Source organism: Typopeltis vanoorti, chromosome 2 (genome assembly GCF_054136105.1).
Source record: "Typopeltis vanoorti isolate ZY-2024b chromosome 2, IOZ_Tvanoo_1.0, whole genome shotgun sequence".
Lineage (NCBI taxonomy): Eukaryota > Metazoa > Arthropoda > Arachnida > Uropygi > Thelyphonidae > Typopeltis > Typopeltis vanoorti.
The window spans coordinates 143,769,200-143,794,070 of record NC_143550.1 but is presented as its reverse complement, the minus strand read 5'-3'; the positions used below and the strand labels follow the sequence as shown (position 1 = coordinate 143,794,070).

At 36.9% G+C, this 24,871-nt stretch overlaps 1 protein-coding gene across 4 annotated transcripts in view; it reads left to right on the top strand.

Annotated features, from left to right (window-relative positions):
* E(z) (histone-lysine N-methyltransferase E(z)) overlaps positions 1-24,871 on the top strand; it is a 516,600-nt gene that overhangs the window by 119,381 nt on the left and 372,348 nt on the right. For all 4 annotated transcript variants that reach the window (XM_090413305.1, XM_090413314.1, XM_090413324.1 and 1 more), the window contains exon 2: positions 15,712-15,877. In XM_090413305.1, the coding sequence (XP_090269431.1) occupies positions 15,712-15,877 (166 nt within the window). The remainder of the gene's footprint in view (positions 1-15,711; positions 15,878-24,871) is intronic.

The window sequence follows — 24,871 nt, the reverse complement described above, 5'->3', positions numbered from 1 at the left end:
AGAAGTTCTTGTTGTAAGCTTGAGGGAGAGGAGCACACATTATGTGCTCTATTAATTAAAGACTTGATAACACCAATTTCTTTGAGAGGTGTGATGAGCAGACTTTTGATGAATGTATCTGCCAGTAAAGGTAGGTTTTCAATAAACACTGGTTGATAAATTACTGGAGGCTGTGCATGTAAGAAGGATGTCCAAAAATGGTAAACTACCAGACTTTTCTTTTTCTATGGTGAATCGAATGCATGAATGATTGCTATTGGTCCATTGTAGGAAAGTGGTAAGTTCATTTTCAGAATTGAAGCCAAACAGCAAAGACATCATCAACATAACAAAACCAACAAGAGGGTTGAGGATGAATGGATGAGAACAAGGTATCTTCCAGATGGTTAAAAAATTAGTTTGCCAAAGATCGAGACAGAGGGCTACCCATGTTTTTCCAGCTGAAATATTCAGATTCTATAACAAATTCAAAAATCCTCGCGTTACCAGGAGGGTAATCATCATATAGTAAATTAACAGTATCAGATAACGGAATGTTGGTAAAGACGGAAAAAGTGTCGAAGCTGACTAACAAATCCTACTCTTGTATTTGAATCCTTGATTTTCTCAAGAAAATGTGTGGAATTCTTGATAATTGATCTGGATTCTCCAGTATGGGCAGTTAATAAACATAACAGAAATTCTATAAGTGAGAGAGTCGATACAATTCATGATGGGTCTTACTGGATAACCTTCTTTATGAATTTTTGGGAGGCCATATAAACAATTTCTTCCAAAATGAGTGCGCAACTTGTCCAAAGTATTTTGATCCCAACTAACAATTTCATCAAGAGCTTATTTAATTGCTTAATCTGTGTTTTTGTGGGTTATAACTAATTTCTTGATACATGGAGGTATCCTGTAAAAGGCAGTCTATGAGGGTGGTCTGAAAAGTTCTCACCCTAACAGTGAAAAAACGAATTTATAATTTCAAATTTGTTTTTATTTTTCAACATATCTCCCTTAAGACTAATACATTTATTCCACTGATGCTCCAGCGCCATTATCCTGTCCCTGTAGTGGTTCTTAGTGAGATCTGCAAAATACCCCTCCACAGCTGCAATCATCTCTTGATTCGAAGAAAAACACTGACCAGCGAGGAAGAGTTTTACTTTTTGGAAGAGATAGAAGTCGAAAGGAACCAAATCTGGGGAATAGGGTGGATGTTCCAACAATTCATAGTGCAGATCCCTTAATTTTCCCATTGCCAAAAACACCTTTGTGGGCAGATGCATTGTCCTGATGAAAGATGATTTTTTTCTTCTGCAAACCGGGTCTTTTCTCACGAATTTTTCATCTAGTCTGGTTAAAAGATCCGAATAATATTCCCTGGTTATTGTTTTGCCCTTTTCAAGATAATTAATAAACAAAATGCCTTTAGCATCACAAAACACCGATGTCGTGACCTTTCCTGCTGATGGAACCAACTTTGGTGCTGAACAACCAGCTTCTGTCTGCTGTTTTGACTGCTGTTTGGATTCTGGTGTGTAATGGTGAATCCAAGTCTCGTCCATAGTATTAAATCAATGCACAAAATCACTTTTATTCTTGTTAAAACACTCCAAGCATTGTTCAGAGATAATCTTGCGAGTGCATTTTTGATCTGCTGTGAGCATACGCGGCACCCATATTGCGCAAAGCTTTTTCATTTGCAATTCTTCATGCAAAATATATCTACATGTTCTTTGGAAATGCCTATAGTGTCAGCAATTTCATGTACTTTCACTTGCTGGTTATCCAATACCATATTGTTCACTTGATCAACGATTTCTGGTGTTGTTACACTTATTGGACATACTTCACATGGATCATCTTAAAGGCTGGTACAGCCACTTTCAAACTTGGCAGCCCATTTCTTAATTGTTGGAAACAAAGGAGATGAGTGCTCATAAACTTTTATGAACTTCAAATGAATTTCTTTTGGTGTTAAACCTTCTTTTACAAAGAATTTTATAACCGCATGATACTACATTTTATCCATTTCAAGGGATACTTTTGCTTCAGACAGCTGTATAAAACAAACTACTTGATAGAATGACTTGCAATTTCATGGATGCTTATGACAGATCTACCAACTTAGAAAAAAAAAATCTTGCTGATAGTGTTGCCATCTACGGTCGAGACCAAGAAATTTTCAGCCCACCCTCGTATCTTCCTCTCATGGTTGGACTTATCCATTACCACTACATCTTTTCCTTTATCTGCTTTCGAAATAGATATATTGTTCTTTTGTTTTAATGAAAACAGCGCACTGTTTAAGCACTAGATAAATTACGTGATGGTAATTTGCTTTTAAAGAGTAAAGCAGCAACTTCGAATCTTAGTTTATTAGCATCTTTGCTTGAAAGTCCTGACAAATTGCATTCGATATTGTGCAAAAAATCAAGATATGTGATGCATTTATGCACCAAAGCAAAATCATGACCTTTAGCCAATATACTAATTTCAGTATCAGACAACTCACGCCCAGAAATATTCACAACCCATTTATTAGTAAGAATGTTGTCAGAAGTAATTTTTTGCTTACCTTTGCTGGCAGATGCATTCATCAGAAGTACCACACCTCTCAAAGAAATTGGTATTATCAAGTCTTTAATTAATAGAGCACATAATGTGTACTCCCCTTCCTCAAGCTTATAAGAAGAACTTCTCACTCAAAACTTTAATGGAATTTAATGGTCACAAATGTAATCAAATCTGGCAGATAATTGACTCTTATTATATACAGTTACGTAACACGTGACCTATGTAAATTCGCAGTTACGTAATAAATCTGCTAGCATCTATGAATACGTTTGCGACTTTGACAACCTTATTGCAGTAGAGTAGTAGATGCCTCATGCGGTTAGCTCAGTCACTCGTTATCACTGCTAGTTTCATTGTTTTTTTACCCTTAAAATGGGAAAAAAAAAACACAAAATCGCATGCGCTGGTAATAAATCTAAAAAACAAAGGTCTGCAATTACTTTAGAAGAAAAGTTGAAAATACGTTCGCAAAAAAAGTCAAGATGACAACTCAGACGACCCCGTCTTCCTTCAGCCTTCAACATCGAAATGGGTAAAACTTCCTGCAGAACAGCATTCCTTAGAACAACCAACTTAGCCGTTGCAAGATATTTTTTATTTTAAAATTGAATGTTTCAGTTTGTTTTTATATTCTTTTATATTATGTATTTTTCATACTTTCATCTGTCAACTGTATGTGTATTATTCAAATACAGTCGATAGATTTTTTTATAATTGAATTTTTTTTTAATCACCACAACAATGAAAAATATTAAAAATGGAAAATATCTGATATGGCAAAAAAATTAATGTAAGACAGCGTATGAGTAGCCATTGAACATTTTATTGTATGTATGTAATTTACAAATTCGACTTACGTAAAATCCGAGTTACATAAAGGTTTACGGAATGCATTACTTACATAACTTGGAGTGTGACTGTACTAATTATATAATACTATTATAAACAATATTAAAAATATTGTTTATCAAAAACAATATTAAAAACACAACACTTTGTAAACAAAATCAAAGACATCGCACTGGAAAAAGATGATTTATTAGTCAAGTTTTGACATATCTACCCTCTTCACAAATGCTCCAATCAATGACACAATCCTTCTATTACAGGACAAATTATCTCCCGATATCACATCACTCTGTACATGTACTATGTTCTAGCTATTTTGTGGCAAAACACTTTCTACCCCAAAAAGAAGGCACAATTATGGGCTCACCATTCTCCCTCCTATTGCTAAATTTTACAAGAAACATTTTGAGCAACATGCTCTAGATTCCTCTCCTTTAAAACCCAAGGTCAGGCTTAGATACTTCACATTTTCCTCAGCCACCTAAACAAAAACCACAAACGCACACAGTTCCCAATCGAGATTGAAAAGCAGAACACACTTCCGTTTCTAGATACATTTGTCACACGTCTTCCTTCTGGCAGTCTTTCCTTCACTGTTTACCGGAAATTGATACATACTGGCCAATATATACACAAAAACTCCTACCAACACCAAAACTACAGAAAAAGGGTCATTAATACACTAAAAAACAGGGCTTTGAAGATTTGCTCCAATGGACAAGCACTTAAAGATGAAAAGTTATCAACAATACCTTCCTAAAAAATGGTTACAGCCAAAATACTATCAATAAAATTCTGTACAAGACCACGCTTAAAAACAAAAATAAACAAGACTACAATAAAATTAACCATTCCACACATTAATGGGATATCAAACAAAAAAACAGAATACTACAAAAATACAACCACAAAGTCACCTTTAAACCTCCTGCAAAATTAAAGAACTTACTCAACTCATCCAAGGATCCACTTCCTCTACTGGCCCACCCTGGAGTATACTGTATTCATTACACCTGTAATTTGCCCTATATAGGGGAAACAGGACACACAATTCCTATCAGAAAAAAGGAACATAAACGACACATTAAATATAATAACTATGGTCAAGCTGGTCTTTCTGATCATGCCCTGAACACTACATAGAATTGAAAGTAAATTTAAAGAGGCCTGTGAGATTCTTATCAATCACCCTAATCTTAACAATAATGACGGTCTAAATATTCCAAGCATATTGAAGGTACATATTCTACCCATTTAACCTTTCTCCCTAAGAGTTAATTTTAAATAGAACTATAGGTAATCCTAAATCTAATATAACAATTGTCATGTTAAATTAGGACATCATTTTCACTGTAACAAAACTACCTATGTGAAAGGATGCATCTTCGATGTTGTCTTAAATAGAATATAGCTTTGATATAGTTAATTTAATTTATTTTATTTCATTTATTTATTGTAATTTAATTTTATTTTCACTAGAGATCAGGCCAGTAGAATAACTGTTGATCAGATCATTGTGTCTTCAGCATACAATGTGAAATGTAATTTAGATTGTTTCTGTATTTATATACATGTGTATACTCATGATGATGACCTTAATATGAAGGTCAAAACGTTGGGAAATTAAAATAATTATTTATAACATGGTTGTAGAGACCATAATTCATGTAAAATGAAAACTCTACAACTTTCCATCTCCACCACTCAATCCACCAACCCCATTATCTACACCAACGCTATCTACTACCACCACTAGTATTTTCATAGATAATCACAAACATCCATGCCCACGGCAGGATTCGAACCCGCAGAATTTTGGCTGGAGAGTGGATACTCTAACCACTCGGCCAACCAGGCCGGCTAATATCTGTACTTTCATTTCATTAAAGTTAATTATTGTGGTTATCATGTAATTTGTTGTTTATATTTTTATTCAGTATAAAGTGAAATACAAAATTAATATTTTGTATTTCACTGATTTTACTGATCAGTGAATTCCCTAATTTTTTGTTTATTATGTAAAATATCTTCTTACTTAGATATTATAGACTCTGTAGATGGGATATTAATATTCTGTGTAGGCTGTTCAATAAGTTATAAGACTATATTTATACAGAAAACAGATTACCTTTAATCGTCATCATTTACATGGTCTTTTTCGAAGTAGCTACCACGAGATGCGATACATTTGTCCCAACGTTGCGTCCACTTCTTAAACACATGTCAAAGTCCGTTTTTTGAGAGTTCTTTCAAAACCACCTTCGCAGCTTTTACACATGCTTTGTTGCTTTCGAAATGGCGGCCTCTTAGTGGTTTATTGAGCTGAGGAAACAGCGAGAAATCGCACAGTGTGAGATCAGGACTGTATGAAGGGTGTGGTAGGATATCTATGTTGTTCTGCAAAACGTCCACTGCACAACCAGCAATATATGGCCTTGCATTATCGTGGTGCAATAAGAAGCCATTCTTCAGCAATGGATGCTTCCTTTTGACGTGCTGTACCATTGTCCGTAAAACATCCGCATAGTATGAGCCGTTTACAGTATTCCTGGGTTCTACAGCGTGTTGGTAAACAATGCCTTTGTAGTCAAAAAAACATTATGGTCGTAACTTTACCAGTCGATTTTACAGTTTTTGCTTTCTTGGGGATAGGCGAAGACGGATGCTTCCATTCACTGCTTTGTTTCATTGTAGGGTCACAGTGATACAACCGCGCTTCATCTGCTGTAATGATGCGTTTTAAGAAGTTGTTGCCTTCTTGTTCCAGTCTTTCTTTCCATTCTGTGCACACATCCACTCGATGCTGCATTTGTTCCAGTGTCAAGAGTTTGGGAATCCATCAGGCGCAAACACGTTTCAGTCCCAAATGTTCAGCCATGATTGAGTGAACACTTCCCACAGAAATATTCAGGACAACATGCAGCTGCCGTACTGTAATTCTGCGATCCTCCTTGATGATAATCACTGCTATGTTGATCATTGCCCTGTGATGGACGTTGAAGGTCTTCCCTCACGTTTAAGATCTTCCACATTCTGCCTTCCACTCGATGCTGCATTTGTTCCAGTGTCAAGAGTTTGGGAATCCATCAGGCGCAAACACGTTTCAGTCCCAAATGTTCAGCCATGATTGAGTGAACACTTCCCACAGAAATATTCAGGACAACATGCAGCTGCCGTACTGTAATTCTGCGATCCTCCTTGATGATAATCACTGCTATGTTGATCATTGCCCTGTGATGGACGTTGAAGGTCTTCCCTCACGTTTAAGATCTTCCACATTTTGCCTTCCTTCCTTAAAAGTTTTATGCCAGCGAAAAACACTTGCCCTCAACATTGCTTCATCGTGGAAAGCTTCACGTATCATGTTAAAAGTGTCTGATGCCGATTTTTGTAAATGCACACAAAATTTAATCGCATAACGCTGTTCCAAGGGCGCTTCCATTTCGACGACCGGTTGCAGCTTGTAGGCACGCCGAAACAAGCTTGCATTTAGTCATGTGACACTCTAGCACATCAGCCCATATACACCATCTATCAACCTCTTTTGTTAATACAGGCAGCAACATTTCTTTATTCCACAGAAATTAATATTGTGATGAGTGGTTTCACGACAGTAAAATTAGTCTTATTACTTATTGAACAGCCCTCGTATAAGAGTGTGATAGGGTGGTTAAGGTGTAAGAGCACCAAATTTAAAAATGCTTATTTATTTTTATAACATTTGTTTTTTAGATGGAGCATTATTTTTCCTTCTGAACTGGAACGGTTTACCAAATTAAAAAATAATAATAATAATAAAAAAAAAACTCCTCCAGATTAAATTTTCACGGATAGATATCCTAGAACCTATTTCACTAGGACAGAAATATATTTACAAAAAAAAATATTCTGTTCCACCGTAGAATAATTATCAAAAACGATTTGTTCTTTGGATATTTATATAAACGATCGGAAGTGCATAGAAAAATAGTGAAAGTTACAAAAATAAACATTCTTAAATTTTCTGCTTATACTTCCTGATTATTCTTTCACACTTTTGTTAGATATTAATATCCCACATACAAAGTCTGTGGTATCCCAGTAAGAAGAAAAAAAAAACATTAATATTTTAAGAAATAAGCAGAAATTAGGAAATTCACTGATCAATAAAATACAAAATATTTCAATTCATACAGAACGAAAATATAAAAAAAGTAAAATAAAACTAATTAAATAAATAATATAGAAATACAGAAAGAATCTATATTTTATAAAATATGCCTTATTTTGCATTAGTTTTTTATTTATGTGTATCATTACAATATTATTTCACTTTTCTCACAATGAATGTGAGAAAAGTGAAATAAAGAATTCTGTAAAGAATTCTTCCCTTGAAGATTTTTTTCTTGCATTGAATAATCTGCGAAGGAATTGTGCAGACATATTGTGTGGTGCAATCAATGAACATCTGGATAGGGGATTCTGATAGTCTTGCATTATTTTGGCCTCTGTGTCAGCAAGACAGTTGTCCATCCAGAATCAGTCAGTTAGGGTTAACTGTATTGCAATAAGTATCTTTCCAAATGGTGGGTCTGGGTACAAGGCTGAAGGCTTGCTGTGGTGCCATCATAGCAGCTAGGAGATATACTTAGTATCCATTTCACTCCCAAGCTTAGTCATTGCTTGCCAGAGAGCAGGCGTCCATGTATATATCTCCGTGATGGGCAGGGAGCTCTGGGGCTGAACCAACCTGCTACTGAGAATGAAAAATTTTCTTCCTGTTGTTTATCAGGTGTCCTCAAAAGCTTCAGCAAATGCAGAAACAATTGGAACATATTTATTTATTTATCAATATTATTTTTTTTTTTGAATTTCTTAATGTTGAATTCAACAGGAAAATGTTGCCCTTCTTCATCCAGGCAGGTTTGGAAGTGGTGGCTGGATCTCCAGTTATTGAAACAACAACAACAATAGTAATGCAATCTGAAAAACAAAGACCTGAGATGCATGAGAAAACAGGCAGCTTTCAAGAAAGACAAAGCTACCGAAGATTCAAATCCTTTGCTGTAGACAGATCATTTGAGAAGTATGGAGCGTTTAAACTTCTTTTAGTAATGTGCTTCCATAGATTACTCCAAAGCCTTGACTGTGTTCAGCATGTGAAATGTGGGAGGTAATGAAAGTAATGTGTTTTCCTCAAGACATTATCAGGTTGATAGCTAATTTGTGCAGTGAACAAGAAGCTACAGTAAGAAAAGGTATTGTATTTATTTCGCCCTGGTTTGCTGCAGTTCTGCAGAATAGCCTCCCCACCCCACCTCCCATGAAGTTTCCCAAAGGACTACAACATCCTACTGTTTTAGAATGTAAACAAATTACTCTGTTCCTGATTCCAGCCCAAACAGAGCATTTATTTACTATAGGCTCTCCTCTGCAGGAGTGATATATACAAAAAAAGTTATGTATAGATATTTGCCACTCTTCCTCACATGATTTAGTTTGTCGTATTCTCCATACTAGGTCTCATACCAATAAGCAATTTCTTCAGACACCTGATACCAAATACACTCAAGTGCCAAGCCATCTATCTTATAAAAATGTATTCTTCCACCCATTTTACACAAATTATGGACTCTACAACCATGTTATAAATAATTATTTTAATTTTCCCACATTTTGACCTTTATATTAAGGATCATCTGGGAGTATACGTGTATATACAGAGACAAGCTAAATTACATTTCACATAGTATGCTGAAGAGATAATGATTTGATCAACAGTTATTCTACTGGCCTGACTTCTAGTGAAAATAAAATAAAATAAAATACAATAAATAAATGAAATAAAATAAAATAAATTAAATCAAAGCTTACATCAAAGCTATATTCTATTTAAGACAACATCAGAGAAACATTCTTTCATATAGAAAAACAAAGAGTATATCATTGCAAGTGTATATCATCCAGGTGGTGACATTGCAGGAATGAATGAACCAATAGATTATACAGGAATTGTGGTGAATGAAGTGGAGGTGAATAGTCTATTACAAAACCTCAATGTCAATACATCTGTGGGATTGGATGGTATACCAGCTAGTGTCGTACGTGAAGCGGCTGAAGAATTGTCAGGTGCCCTTGACCATTTTGTTTAATTTGAGTTTCAGGTCTGGGTTAGTCCTGAGGGGGTGGAAAGAGGAGAAAATAGTTCCACTGCATAAAGGAGGTTCCAAGAACTGCTGTTGTAAATTACCGACCGATTAGCATATCAGGAATCGTTGTCAAGGTCTTGGAGAAATTAGTCAAGAGAAAAATACAGGATTGGATAGATGAAAATGGGATACTATATGGTGGACAACATGGTTTTGTGAAGGGTAGATCATGCCTCAGTAACTTGCTCACAGTGATGGCTGAACTGAATAAGGGTAATGGGTTTACAGTGATTCTACTGGACCTTGCTAAGGTGTTTGACAGGATAACACATGGAATTCTAATCAGTAAACTGCAGCATATGGGGATGGATATAGGGTTGGTGAGATGGATAGGAGGGTGGTTGATGTAGAGATATCAGAGAGTGGTTTATTCAGGAGTAGAGTCCAAAAGACTGCCTGTGACTAGTGGTGTGCCACAGGGTTCTGTTCTTGGACTACTACTTTTCAATTTGTTCATTAACGATATAAGAAAGGATCTGAGAGGAAGTGTTCACTTGTTTTCTGATGATGCAAAGTTGGGTAGAGCAATAGTGAGTGCACAGGATCTCAAAATTTTGCAAGATGATTTGGATAGTTTGGAGGACTGGGCTAAGGAGAATGGATGTCAATTTAATGTGTTAAAAAGTGTAAGGTTATGAATTTTGGGGTGACAAGATTAGCAGCAGTATATCAAATTGGTGGAACCGTACTCCAGGAGATTGATGAGGCCAGGGATTTGGGAGTGTTGGTGGATAGGGAGTTGAAGTTTAGGTGGCACATTGCAAAAGTGGCTAAATCAGCTCATCAAATCACTTGGTTGCTGAAAAATACTTTAACAAGCAGAGACAAACAAGTTATTGTTCCTCTGTATCGAGCCTTGATAAGACCCCATCTAGACTACTGTGCCCAGATATGGATGCCAGGGTTTCTTCTTGATGGGGAGGAAATAGGTGGAGAGGATCCAGAGACGAGTGACCAAGATGATAGCAGGTCTATGGAATGAACCTTATGAGAACAGGTTGAAGATTTGTGGGTTGCAGAAATTGGTTGATAGGTGGAAAAGGGGTGATATGATTGAAACATTCAAATTACTGAAGATGTTCTGTAAGATTAATTCAGAAGATATTTTTGAGAATAGGACTGGTGGTGGGAGGACTAGGGACCATACATGGAAGCTGGACAAGAATGCGGTTAGCAAGGGTGTTATGTTTTTTACTTGGAGAGTGGTGAATGAGTGGAATAAGCTGCCCGAGTCTGTTGTGGGTACCATGACTGTGAATGAGTTCAAGGTGAGTATGATAGATATTGTGTGAATATCGAATAGTTGTTCTTGACATGATGTTAGGGCCTCCCTCGATGAGTCTGTCGACTCCCTGGAGTTGCCCGTAATAATAATAATAATAATATAGATAGTTTTATTACAGTGATAATGATGTCCTAATTTAACATGACAGTTGTTATATTAGATTTAGGATCCTGGATTACCAATGGTTCTATTTAAAATTAACTCTTAGGGAGAAAGGTTAAAGTGGGTTGAATATGTGCTTTTCATATGCTTGGGATTTTTAGACCATCATTATTGTTAAGATTAGGATGATTGATAAGAATCTCAATCTCACAGGCTCTTTAAATTTATGTTCAATTCTATGTAAAGTGTTCAGGTCATGATTAGAAAGACCAGCTTGACCATAGTTATTATATTTAATGTGTCATTTATGTTCCTTTTTTCTGATAGGAATTGTGTGTCCTGTTTCCCCTATATAGGGCAAATTACATGTGTAATGAATACGGTATACTCCAGGGTGGGTGAGTGGAGGGAGTGGATCCTTGGATGAGTTCGGTAAGTTCTTTAATTTTGCAGGAGGTTTAAAGGTGACTTTGTGGTTGTATTTTTGTAGTATTGTGTTTATTTTGTTTGATATCCCTTTAATGTGTGGAATGGTTAGTTTTATTGTAGTCTTGTTTATTTTTGTTTTTAAGCGCAGTCTTGTACTGAATTTTGTTGATAGTATTTTGGCTGTAACCATTTTTTAGGAAGGTATTGTTGATAACTTTTAATTCATCTTTAAGTACTTGTTCATTGGAGCAAATCTTCAAAGCCCTGTTTTTTAGTGTATTAATGACCCTTTTTCTGTAGTTTTGGTGTTGGTAGGAGTTTTTGTGTATATATTGGCCAGTACGTATTGATTTTTGGGTGAAGGAAAGATTGCCAGAAGGAAGACGTGTGACAAATGTATCTAGAAACGGAAGTGTGTTCTGCTTTTCAGTCTCGATTGTGAATTGTGTGTGTTTATGTTGTTTGTTTAGGTTCCTGAGGAAAGTGTCTAGTGTCTGGCAACCATGTGGCCAGATAGCGAAAACATTGTCAAAGTATCTAAGCCAGACTTTAGGTTTTAAATGAGAGTAATCTATACATGTTGCTCAAAATGTTCCTTGTAAAATTTAGCAATAGGGGGATAATGGTGAGCCCCTGGCTGTGCCTTCTTTTTGTAGGTAGAATTTGCCACGTAAAATAGCCAGAACGTAGTACATGCATAAAGAGTGCTGTGATATCAGGAGGGAATATGTCCTGTAATAGAAGAAACGTGTCATTGATTGGGACATTTGTGAAGAGGGCAGATACGTCAAAACTGACTAATAAATCATCTTGTAACAAAATCATCACACTGTAACAAGATGATTTATTATTAGGAGGGGGAATGACTTACCAACTCCTTGAAGCCAGTTTCTTGACTAGATGATAATTGGGGCTGTCTATACCTTCAACTATCGGCCAGAGTGGTGTGTTTTGTTTGTGAATCTTTGGTAAACTGTAAATTCTCAGGGAACGAGTGTAATGTGAGTGAATTTTTTAACAGTACTTTGGGCCATGTATTTATAACACGGTTGTAGAGTCCATAATTTGTGTAAAATGCTGATCATCATGTAACATGATGAGGGAAAGTATTCTTTCATCAATCATGCTCTGTATATCCAAAACTTACAACCATTCCTTCAATTATTCAATGCAAAGGATATGTACCATAGCCTTTGCATTGAATAATTTGCCTTCATGGCAAATTATTCAATGATTTTTGCTCATTCTCTCTTTCTGTTTACTCTTGTAATTCTCTTAGAAATAAGCCTGCTTACTCTTGCTTTTTCCAGCATTACTTTCATGTCTTCTCTCATACTGTATTTACCACTAGTTAAATCATTTGTATCTACAGTGACCACCTTTAAGAATTATCAGCACGTTAGCACAAGAATATTTTAATATTTGCCAAATATTTTAGTCTGAAATTGACAGACTATCATCAGTGGCTTTGATAGGAACAGTTTTTACAAGATGTAATACAAACAATTGATCATTCAAAAGTAGAACAAGCCACGTGATGTTACATTGCTAAGCACTAAAGAGAGGTAAATTTCATCAGTGATGAATAAACTACAGGTATCAATTCACAATTTCATACAACAATCTTAATTTATAAATTCAATTAAAGATAATATTAGACTAATGTAAGAATTAGGTTTCAATTGAAAAAAAAAAAAAAAAAACTTAGTGTGTTATCTGGATTAAACTTTCCCATATTTTTGACAAGGATAGGCAATCATTTCGATTCAAGTTAGGGTGTTGAAGTAAGGCCTCAGCACTATCTTTGAATAGGCATTCGAATTTATAGCGACATCTGTAAAAGGCGAGTCCCGGACCAGAGAATGTTGTGACTTGTCTCTATCACGTGTTGCGACAATCCAGGCTTATTGGATTTGTTGTGAAGAATGTATGATTGATGTACTTGTATTCTTTTTTCTATGGAGCATCCGGTTTGTCCAAAGTACGACAGATTGCAGTCACACGGAACTTGATATACACCAGGCAGCGACATAGTTGAGCGTTTATCTTTAGAAGAAGGGAAGGAGCTGGATATTTTATTAATAGGGATATAAGTGGCTGTTAAATCATATTTCTTCAGAATTCTTGAAATTGATTCTTTGTTGTTCTGGATTGGATTGTAGGAATCGAACAGATGTGTAGTCTTTTCGGAGAAGCCATTTAATTTCATGTAATGTTTGTTAGTGGAAAGTTCTTTCTGTAATTCGTTGGGGAGTTGTGCAGTTAATTCTAGCTCATTGAATTTAACATTTTATGATTCTTGTTTTTTGATAAGGATGATGAGCAGATTGTTTGAGAATGTAACGTCCAGTAAAAGTGGGTTTTTCTTTTCTTTAATTCCCACGAAAGTAGTAATGCAGTCATCATTTGCACATTTTATAAGTTAATCACCATGTCATGTAATATCCTTCCTTTTATATTCAGTCTTACCAAATTTTCATTATTCAATGTTACAAACTTTGGTACTTTGTTGCTGCTGATATTTTTATCTCCTTCTCAACTTCCATATTAATTGCATTTTAAACAGATCACTACCAACCACCTTTGAGTTTGTTTAGTATGTTCTGTGGACTTTCCACAAGTTTTATTAACATATTAAGAAAACTATAGAAATGTACACTCATGAGCAGTCGAATTAGAGATACCTGCCCAGTAGCCGGTAGCACCCCCTTTCGTCTTGATGATGGCAGCGATGTGGCATGGCATGGACTCAACAAGGCACCGGAAGCATTGGGGAGCCAAACTCATCCTTGACTGCTGCACAGCCTCCCACAATTCACGGAGATTGATCAGAGCAGAGTCCAGGGCATGTATATCTCTCTCAACAGCATTCCAGATGTGTTCAATAGGATTGAGGTCAGGAGACCTCGGGGGGGGGGGGGGGGGGGTCAGCCAAGCATCCTCATGTTCGTGGAGTGTTCATCCACCCACTCGACCACAATTTGGGAGCAGTGAGCTGGTGCATTGTCTTGCTGTATTCAATAAGTACAGGTCTCCTTCCTGCAACTACCCTGCAGGGTGCTGTAGGCACAGAAATGGGTGCACACGATCTGACAGTAGGTTCCTGTATCGTTCACCGGTGAAGGACGATGGTAGATGTACCAGGGGACTCGATTCATCCCACATAAACAGTCCCCATATTAGGATACCACCACCACCTTAACTGTACCCTGCTGGCACGAGGGATCCATCACTTCATGTGCTTGGCGACGCACTTGTACCCTGCCATCGGCGTGTACCAATGTGTACCTCGACTCATCAGTCCAGATGACCTTTTTCCATGTGTCGAATGTCCAATGATGGTATTCCTGTGCCCATGCTAATTGTTGTGCCTTGTGACGTGCAGTGAGCAGAGGTACCCTAGACGGGCAGCAGTGGCTTCTGTACCCCATAGCAGGGAGATGGTTCTGAATGGTGTGGCTACTCACACATTGTTGTTCTCCAGCATTGAATTGGCCAGTGATCTGTGGCACTGTGGCTCGTCTATCTGCTGTTACCATCTGAGCCAGCCGACAACGTCCCCTGTCATCGACACGTTGTACACCACGGCAGTTTCCCCTGGCAGCTGTGGTTTTACCTGATTCCATGTACTCATAGTACACTCTTGACACAGTGGCCCGTGAAAAGCCCAGTGCCTGCACGACTTCGGAGATGGAGTGCCCCATACGTCTGGCTTCGACTATCTGGCCGTGATCGAATTTGCTGAGATCTCGAGTCTTCCCTATTCTGTGCTCGACTATTACTCAGACGGTCAGTACAAGGTCTGACAACATCCCCATCGCACGCTGCGTGGCACTATTCCATTCGCCGGGGCGACCACAGCACCATTTCGCTAACACCGCAGGGTATCTCTAATTCAACTGCTCATGAGTGTACACTTCATGCAGAATTGAGTTCTCTCTTATTATTATTCTATGTATTGTAATGAAATTATAATTCAAGACTAGTTGGTGTAGATAGACATTAATTGGCTACTGAATTTCACGGTTTTTTTTTTTCCCTCCCACAGTAGAATGAATTGAGAATAAGATATATGCTTCAGAGATTTCAGTAAGGGAATTTCTACCATGTCTTTCATGATCTGGTGCAAGAAATTTTTTAAAAATTCTATACCAGTTACGTTCATAAATATATTATGCAGTATGTACTATAATTATGAATGTATTCATACTTTTGTGTCCTCGTATAAAATTGCTATTTTCTTTTTATAATGACACCAGTAATATTTTGTTCTAATATTTTACGATAATCTAGGCAATCACCATCATCATCATCATCATCAAAGCCTATTGAGAAGGCCACATCAGATCATGCACACACTGTGTCTTTAAAAGTATCTGCAGAATGGAAGAAGAAAGTTAAATCTGAATATATGAGGTTAAGACAAGTGAAAAGGTTTAGAAGGCATGATGAAGTAAAGGTAATAGCTTATTATTATTTTTTCCCCTAACACATGTGTAATTTGAGAATATCTAGTTGTCCTTGTCATTTTTATTTTGATACAACAGCATAATTAAATGTTAATAAAATGCAAAAAAAAAAAACTGTCGATAGTGATGTTTATAATAGTGGAATGTCGTGTGATGCAATATAAATATGTTGGACCACACACAGTTTATGGCTCATTTATTCTGTATATGAACTCTTCATCTATAAATCCTTTCCTTCATGCTTGCATGATGATCAGAATACATCTTAGAAATCAAAGAAACAACTACTGTGTTAGAGTAAAACTTCAGTTTAATATAAACCAAAATAATCACTTTTTTTTTTTCACCAGAGGTCAGGCTAATAGTTTTAATGGTTGACTAGTAACTTTAGCATATCATGTAGATTGAGTGCAGCTTGTTTCTTTAATAAATTTAGTTTAATCCTTTATCCAAGTGTAAGCAAACAAAGTTTGCACCTGAGGCAACTCATGGTAAAGGTGGACCAAGCTTTCATCACTACTTGTCTTAGTATCTCCCATAATGCAAAGCACATCTTCTTGCAGACATGTATAATGCTATGCATTAAGGGAAGGGTCACTACCCAGACTGGTTTCGATCTTTGTTGAGGTCTCATCAGTGGGAGCCAGACCCAGAGGTAGTGTTCCTAAGGTGGAAGCAATGGAGAGGTCATATTTAGCTATACGAGTTGCCAAAAGGTTTACTCCCTTATTATTGAATTACTCTGGATTTAGAGAAAGATGTTGGAAGTTTTTTTTTTCACTTGGTTAGGCTATAATAAATTTAGTTTAATCCTTTATCCAAGTAAGCAAACAAAGTTTGTGACTGAAGTATCTTCAGGACTGTGGCAACTCGTGGTAAAGGTGGACCAAACTCTTATCACTTCTTATCTATACTATAACTTTACCACGAGTTGCTTCAGTCCTGAAGATACTTAAGGTGGAAACTTTGTTTGCTTGCAATTGGATAAAGGATTAAACTAAATTTATTATAGCCTAACCAAGTGAAAAAAAAAACTTCCAACATCTTTCTCTAAATCCAGAGTAATTCAATAATAAGAGAGAAATTAGTCGGAACACTAAATTAGCTGTATACAAAACAGTGTTCAAACCAGTTTTAACTTGTGGATCTTAGAGCTGGGTCAGAAGTAAATCACTTGACCAAAGACTAGAGATCGCAGATATGAGAGTCATGAGAAAGATTAGAGGTGTGAATAGATGGCATCAATGGCAATATCATATTAAAAACGAGGATATTAGGAAAGAACTTGACATTGTCAACATCCAGGAATGCATTAGCAGAGCTAATCTTAGGTGGTATGATCACTTAACAGAATGGGTGAGGAAAGATTAGCAAAACAAGTGTTTCCTGCCAGGTTGGCAGGAAAACGACCCAGAGGGAGACCAAGATGTAGGTGGATTGATACAGTACAAACTGCCTTAGACGATAAAAATATAAGACCTGATAATGTTGTAACTTGACAAGTAACAGACTGATTTGGAGGAAAATTGTAGATAGGAAGTTAGTAATGATGTAAATTTTTCATGTAGTACTATCATATCCTGTACACCCCTTGAGGATACATGGCAGGAATTTGATGATGATGACGACGACCTTTTGGCAACTCGTATAGGTAAATATGACTTCTCCATTGCTTCTGCCTTAGTATCACCACTTTTGGATCTGGCTCCCACTGATGAGACCTGAATAAAGGTCGAAACCGGTTTGGATAGTGGCCCTTCCCTTAATGCATAGCATTAAGGGAAGGGCCACTATCCATTATACATGCCCGCAAGGAGATGTGCTTTGCATTATGGGAGATACTGAGACAAGAAGTAATGAGAGCTTGGTCCACCTTTACCATGAGTTGCCTCAGTCCTGAAGATCCTTCAGGCGCAAACTTTGTTTGCTTACACTTGGATAAAGGATTAAACTAAATTTATTATAATTAATTCGTTAAATGAATTTTTTATATTGGTTTTTGGGATACTGTTGAGGGTCGTGGTTACTGCTGCTTGAACGTTTTCAATGGTATTGTATCGCTTTCCTTTCATCGGCAAATGAAGGCCGGAGAAGAGAAGAAGTCACAGGGGTGCTAAATCAGGTGAATACGGTGAATGATCCAACACATAAACTTGGTTTTTGCTCAAAAACTGTCTCACAATGTTCGAACGATGATGGTGCATTATCGTGCAAAAGTGCCCAGCTGCTTCCATCATGATATTCATGCCGTACACAACGAATTCCCGCTAGCAGTCGCTTCAAAACTTCGAGATAAAACTCTCCATTGACAGTTTGACCAGTCGGAACGAATATTCTTTGTGGATAATGCCCTTATAATCGTAGAAACAAATCAGTATTGTTGAAAGTTTATTTTTCACTTGGTTAGACTATAATAAATTTAGTTTAATCCTTTACCCAAGTGTGAGCAAACAAAGTTTGCGCCTGAAAATATCTTCAGGCCCGAGGTAAGGTAGTACAATACCGGGCAACTTGCAGCAAAGGTGGATCAAGCTCTCAACTCCTTGTCTCAGTATCTCCCATAATGCACAGCACATCTCCTTGCGGACATGTATACTGCTATGCATTAAAGGGGGGGCACTACCCATACCAGTTTCGACCTTTATTGAGGTCTCGTCAATGGGAGCCAGGCCCAGAGTAGAGATACTAAGGCAGAAGCAATAGGAGAGGTCATCCTTACCTGTAGGAGTTGCCAAAAGGTGTGCCACCTTATTATTAAATTACTCTGGATTTAGAGAAAGATGTTGAAAGTTTATTTTTCGCTTGGTTAGACTATAATAAATTTAGTTTAATCCTTTATCCAAGTGTGAGCAAACAAAGTTTGCGCCTGAAAATATCTTCAGGACTGAGGTAAGGTAGTACAACACTGGGCAACTCGCAGCAAAGGTGGATCAAACTCTCAACTCCTTGTCTCCTGGCTCCCACTGACGAGACCTCAATAAAGGTCGAAACTAGTATGGGTAGTCGTCTTCCCCTTAATGCATAGCAGTATACATGTCCGCAAGGAGATGTGCTGTGCATTATGGGAGATACTGAGACAAGGAGTTGAGAGCTGATCCACCTTTGCTGCGAGTTTGCCGGTGTTGTACTACCTTACCTCAGTCCGGAAGATATTTTCAGGCGCAAACTTTGCTTGCTCACACTTCGATAAAGGATTAAACTAAATTTATTAAAATCAGTATTGTCTTTACTTTTGACTTCTCCAAGTGACTTTTGTTCAGATGCCCCTCTTCTGCTGGTCTCCACTCAGCACTCTGGCACTTTGTTTTGGGCTCATACTCAAAACATCATGTTTTCTCACAGTAAAGATCGTTTCCAGAAAGTTTTAGTTCTTACGAGCGGTTTTAATGAGGTCCTTACAGTGTTCAATTCGATACATTTTTTTGGTCGTCGGTCAACTTGTGGGGAACAAATCGCAAATTCAATTTACGAAAGCCCAAACTCTCAGTCAAAATGTTGTGCACATTTGATTTTAAAATCACCAATTCATCTTCAATCAATCTCACGGATGATTTCAGGTTTTCTTTGATGAAATCTCACTTTTTGGATATTAACTTCGTTCAGTCCAGTTTTTGGATGGCCTGGCTTTTCGTCGTCCTCAAGCATCTCACAACCACTTTGAAATTGCTTAAACCACTTGTAAACTTGTGTACAGGATAAGCATTCATCACCGTATGCGGTTTGAAGCATTTGATGCATTTCGATAAAACTTTTACCAAGTTTAACACAAAAGTCAATCGCAGCTCTCTGTTTGAAACTCATTTTCCGACCATTCGTCAAAACACATTGTCACTCTTGGCACTATAACTCCTGATAGTAGAACTTATCAACTTGTGAACTAACAGGATATGTCATAAACAGTTGACACAACACTAATGAAGGTTGCTGCTTTCGACAACAAAAGGATACAATGGGTGGCACCACTAGTTTCTTCTATTTTCAAAAAGTTTGGTTTCTTTTTGGACATAGGGTGTAATTTCTTGGTATCTTTAATTTATAGTATAACCAAGTGAAAAAACTTCCAACAACCTTTCTCTAATTTGGTAAAAAAAAAAATAAGTTCAACATTTTTTTTTTGGAGAAAATCATCTTTATTTCTCAACATAGTCTCCATCAAGATTTGGTCAAGAAAGTTTCCAATTTTTTCATCCCATCTAAAAAAGTAGGATTTGTCAAATTGTGCAAAATAGTCATTGACAGTTTTCATGACATTCTCCTTTATTTCTCAACATAGTCTCCATCAAGATATACACATTTGGTCAAACGAGTGTCCAATTTTTTCATCCCATCTAAAAAAGTAGGATTTGTCAAATTGTGCAAAATAGTCATTGACAGCTTTGATGACATCTTCGTTCGAAGAAAATTTTTTCCCGTTGAGGAAATTTTTAAGTTTGGGAACAAGAAGAAGTCACAGAGGGCCAAGTCTGGAGAATACAGTCAATGTGGAACCAATTCAAACCTCATATCATGCAATTTTGTCATTGGATGGCTGATGTGTGGGACAGTTCATTGTCTTGATGAAAGAGCACTTTTTTGTGCACCAATCTTTGCTGTTTTTTCTTCAGTTCTTCTTTTACACAGTTCAACAATGACACATAATAGACTCCTGTTATTGTCTTACCCTTTTCCAAATAGTCTATCATGATAATTTCTTGGAATCCCAAAAAACAGTGGCCTTCCTTCCCAGCTGACAAAATGGTTTTCGCTTTTTTCAGTGCCCTTTCAATGGGCATTGTCCACTGTTTCGACTGCTGCTTGGACTAAGTGTGTAGTGGTGGATCCAAGTTTCGTCTACAGTCACGAATCGATGCAAAAAATCCTGCGAATTGCAATTAAACATTGCCAAACACTGCATTGAAATGCCTTTTCGCATGTGTTTTTGATCGACAATCAACAGTTGCGGCACCCGTCATGCACACAGCTTTTTCATGTGCAATTTTTCGTGCAGGATAATATACATCCGTTCAGTTTAGATGCCTACAATCTCAGCAGTCTCACGCGCTTTCACTCACCAGTCTTCCATAATGATACCATGGATTTTGTTGATCATTTCCTTCGTAGTAATCTCATTCGGGTGTCCAGAGTGTGTTTCATCTTCGATGGACATACGACCGCATTTAAACTCATTTATCCAAAAATAAACAGTCTTTATTGCTGATGCAGAGTCCCTGTGAACTGCATCTAACTTGGCTTTGATCTGCGTGGCCATCCACTTCTTCAAATAAAAATGTTTATCACTGTACGAAACTCGTTTTTCCTCCAGTTTTATGAAAAATGGAAACATGGTTATTTTGGTTGTTTTGAATGTTTGCCAAACGAGAACTACATGTTGCACATAGCTAAAATTTTGCCAGGGGTCATGAAAAAGATGATATGTGCCAACACTGGTATGAATGAAGGAATTGTGTCACCGTCTATTGGAAATTTACCAAACTTTTCAAACAACCCTCATATACCTAAATTTTATAGATTTTGCAAATGCATTTGACAATATTGATAGAGAAACATTATGGTTAATTATTAGACGCTATGGAATTCCTGACAAATATGTGAGAATAATCAAAGAAGTGTACAAAGGAAGTAAAAGTTGTGCTGTTGCAAAGCAAACATTATCTGAGTGATTTGAAATAAGAGCCAGTGTAAGACATGCTGGTGTCATATCTGATTTATTGTTAAAATGTAGTCATTGATTGGATTATAAGAAAAGTTACAAGTGTAATGAGGAATTAAATGGAATCCAATGCACACTTGGAAGATATAGATTATGCAGATGACATAGTTGATATGTCATCTGCCTTTATAACTATAAAGCTGTAAATTATGATTGACTTGGAGAATTCTATCTTTGGTCCCGTGGTATCAATTACTAAATGGGAAATATGTCAGTAATGCATGGGAATCTTTGAAAAAGTGCTTAAATGAGGCAGTATCTGAATGCATTCCTAGAGTTCTAAGAATAAATAGGGTGGGAATGAAATGGATGTGCAACCTTATTAAGCAAGAGATCCATAAGAAGATGATGATGTGGAAAGAATATCATGAAAATAAGAGCGAGTGTTCCATTTAAGAACTAAAACAAAGTTTTTAAAAATGAACAGCAAATGCCACAAAGAAATTAAAATCAAATAGCATGCAGTAGAAGTTAAGAATTTTGCATACTTGGGAGCAGATGTAGATACTGACAGGGATATAGTGCAATGATCAACAAAAGCAAATACGGCTTTCAGAAAATTGAATAATATATGGAAATCATCCAAATATCATAATAAAACCAAAACAAAGATCTTCAATAGCAATGTTAATTCCATATCATTACATGGATCAGAGACATGGAAACTGACCAAAAAACTAGGAAACTAAATTAAATGGTTTTCAAACATAATGTATGCATAAAATGAGATTGGAGGGCTTGAAAGTTCTGATAGACACTTAGAACAAAAATTATATTAAAACAACCCCATGAAACTTGGTGATTTAAGAGTTTTAAGATATGTTCTTTCTTGTGGTTATATCAATTGCTTTAATATATCATTTTTGTTCTAGGTGTTTATCAGAACTTTTCACTCTCCCTCCCTTCCCCATATTAAAAATATTTTGGCCCCAACGTATAACAAATGATGACATAGATAAACTGACTGAGCAAAAAAGTATCACCAATGAAATAAAAAAAAACACATATGGAGAAATAGATTGGATGCATACTGAAAATGGACAGCAGAGAGTGATTCCAAGAGTAGCTTTGACATGGATCCCAGAAGGGAAAAACGAAAAGAAGAAGGCCTAAATTAACTTGGTAGACAATGGCAAAAAAAGAAAAGAAGACTGACTGGCTAGAACAGTGTTTCTCAACCTGTGGTCTGTGGACCATAAATGATCTCCGCGACGATGGACAGGTGGTCCGCAGGCAGACTTAAATTAATTAAATAAATATATATTTTTTAATTATTGAAACAAAACAAATTAATATTGAATAAGTATGTAAAAATTATTGAAATCAAATGGAGACTTAAAAAACCAACAAATAGCTTCAGAATGTTCAACAGTGGAAGCAATAAAACTATATTGTTGTTCACTTCACCCCTCTTTTATTATTCGTCATTCTGCCGCTACAAATTTAGCGAAAATTATTTGGAATTCGGGTTTACTTGGTGTGGGGATGAAAACGAACAGAAACCTCAATGTGTTTTGTGTTATGAAGTGTTGTCGAACGAGAATATGAACCCTACAAAACTCCGACAACATTTAGAAACTAAACATTGTAATGATAAAAATAAGCCAGTTGAATTTTTTCAGCGACGCTTAGGGACATTAAATCATGGGAAAGATATAATTACGGCCATGGGTTCCATTAATAGCCAGGCACTGGAAGTATCCTATCTCTTAAGTTTGCGCATAGCGAAACTTCATTCTATCGGGGAAAATGTACTTCCAGGTATAATAGATGTGTAAAAACTATGTTTGGCAACAAGTTACTAAAAGATGTTGATTTGATTCCTCTTTCAAATGACACTGTCGGTCGCAGAATTAATGATATGGGCAGGTGACGTAGAATCTCAGTTAATCAAAAGAGTTAAGAAAAGCCCTTATTATTCGTTACAAATAGACTAGACTACTGATGTTACAAGTGATGCGCAGTTAATATGCTACGTAAGATATGCACATGATAACAACATTCATGATGATATTCTGTTTTGTAGAACTTTATCATCCCGAACAACTTGAGAAGAAATATTTCACACTGTCAATAATTACATAATACACAAAGGGATCCCATGGGGAAAATGTATGGGCTTCTGTTAGGATGCAGCTCATGCCCTTACAGGCAAGTTTAGTGGGGTTGTTTTCTATGGTCAAGGAAGTAGCTCCGGATATGAATTGGGTATATTGTTTCATACATAGGGAAGTGTTGGCCTCCAAAGGAATGCCACCAGAATTTAAAACTGTGCTATACAACGCTGTGATGCTAGTTAATTGTATTAAAGCTTGACCATTAAGTAACAGGTTATTTTCAGTACTTTGCGATGAAATGGGCAGTGAATATGTACAATTTTTGCTTCATTCTGAAATTCATTAGCTTTCCAAGGACAAAGTACTAACAAGGTTATTTCAATTAAGGCACGAAATTTTATTATTTGTAAAAAAAAAAAAATCAACTAACGCCTTTTTATTCCCGTATATACGGGAGTAGGCGAGGCCATTTAGCCCTATCTAACTTTTGGAGACTGAGTGGGCAGTTCAATCTCCACTGGTACCCAATCAGAGACAGATGGCCCAAGGCTATCATTAATTAAGCGGTACGCTGTGAAGAGAGACGGCTCAAATGTGCCGCCATCTCGTGGTCTCTTACCCTAACACAATATATTTAATGTCTGAAATAATGTGGGTTCTACGGTCGATTTTCTTGAGTTTACAGGACGAAAAACCCGAGTTTCCGGGAGGAAAAACCTGCTTGCCCGTGCCAGAGATCGACTAACTCGGGAACCGGTCGAAAAAAGGCTTAGAAAAATTTCCTCTAGTCGCCGACTAGACTCGAAACCAAGACTTCCTTCGTGCGGCCTAGCGCGGTGGTGTGCAAACGCCACATCCACTGAGCTACACAGGCTCTCTTATTTATTATTTGTAAACGAACGTAATTCTGATTTTGCATCACTTCTTGTTGACAAAGCATGGTTATCAACACTATCCTATCTTTCAGACATTTTTTTCGAAATTAAATGAACTATATCTCTCCCTTCAGGGAAATTCTTTAACCGTTCTTGATGCCTACGACAAAATAAAGGCATTCGACAAATATTTTTTATTGATTCTTAGTTTTTGGAAAGGGTTTTTGACCACCTCAAAACTCTAAAACAGAATTTGGAAACATATTTTCCGAATAACTTTAATAAGAAATTTTTCTGATTTCACCATCCATTTCAGCTTGCAGTCACAAGACCGAGCTTTCG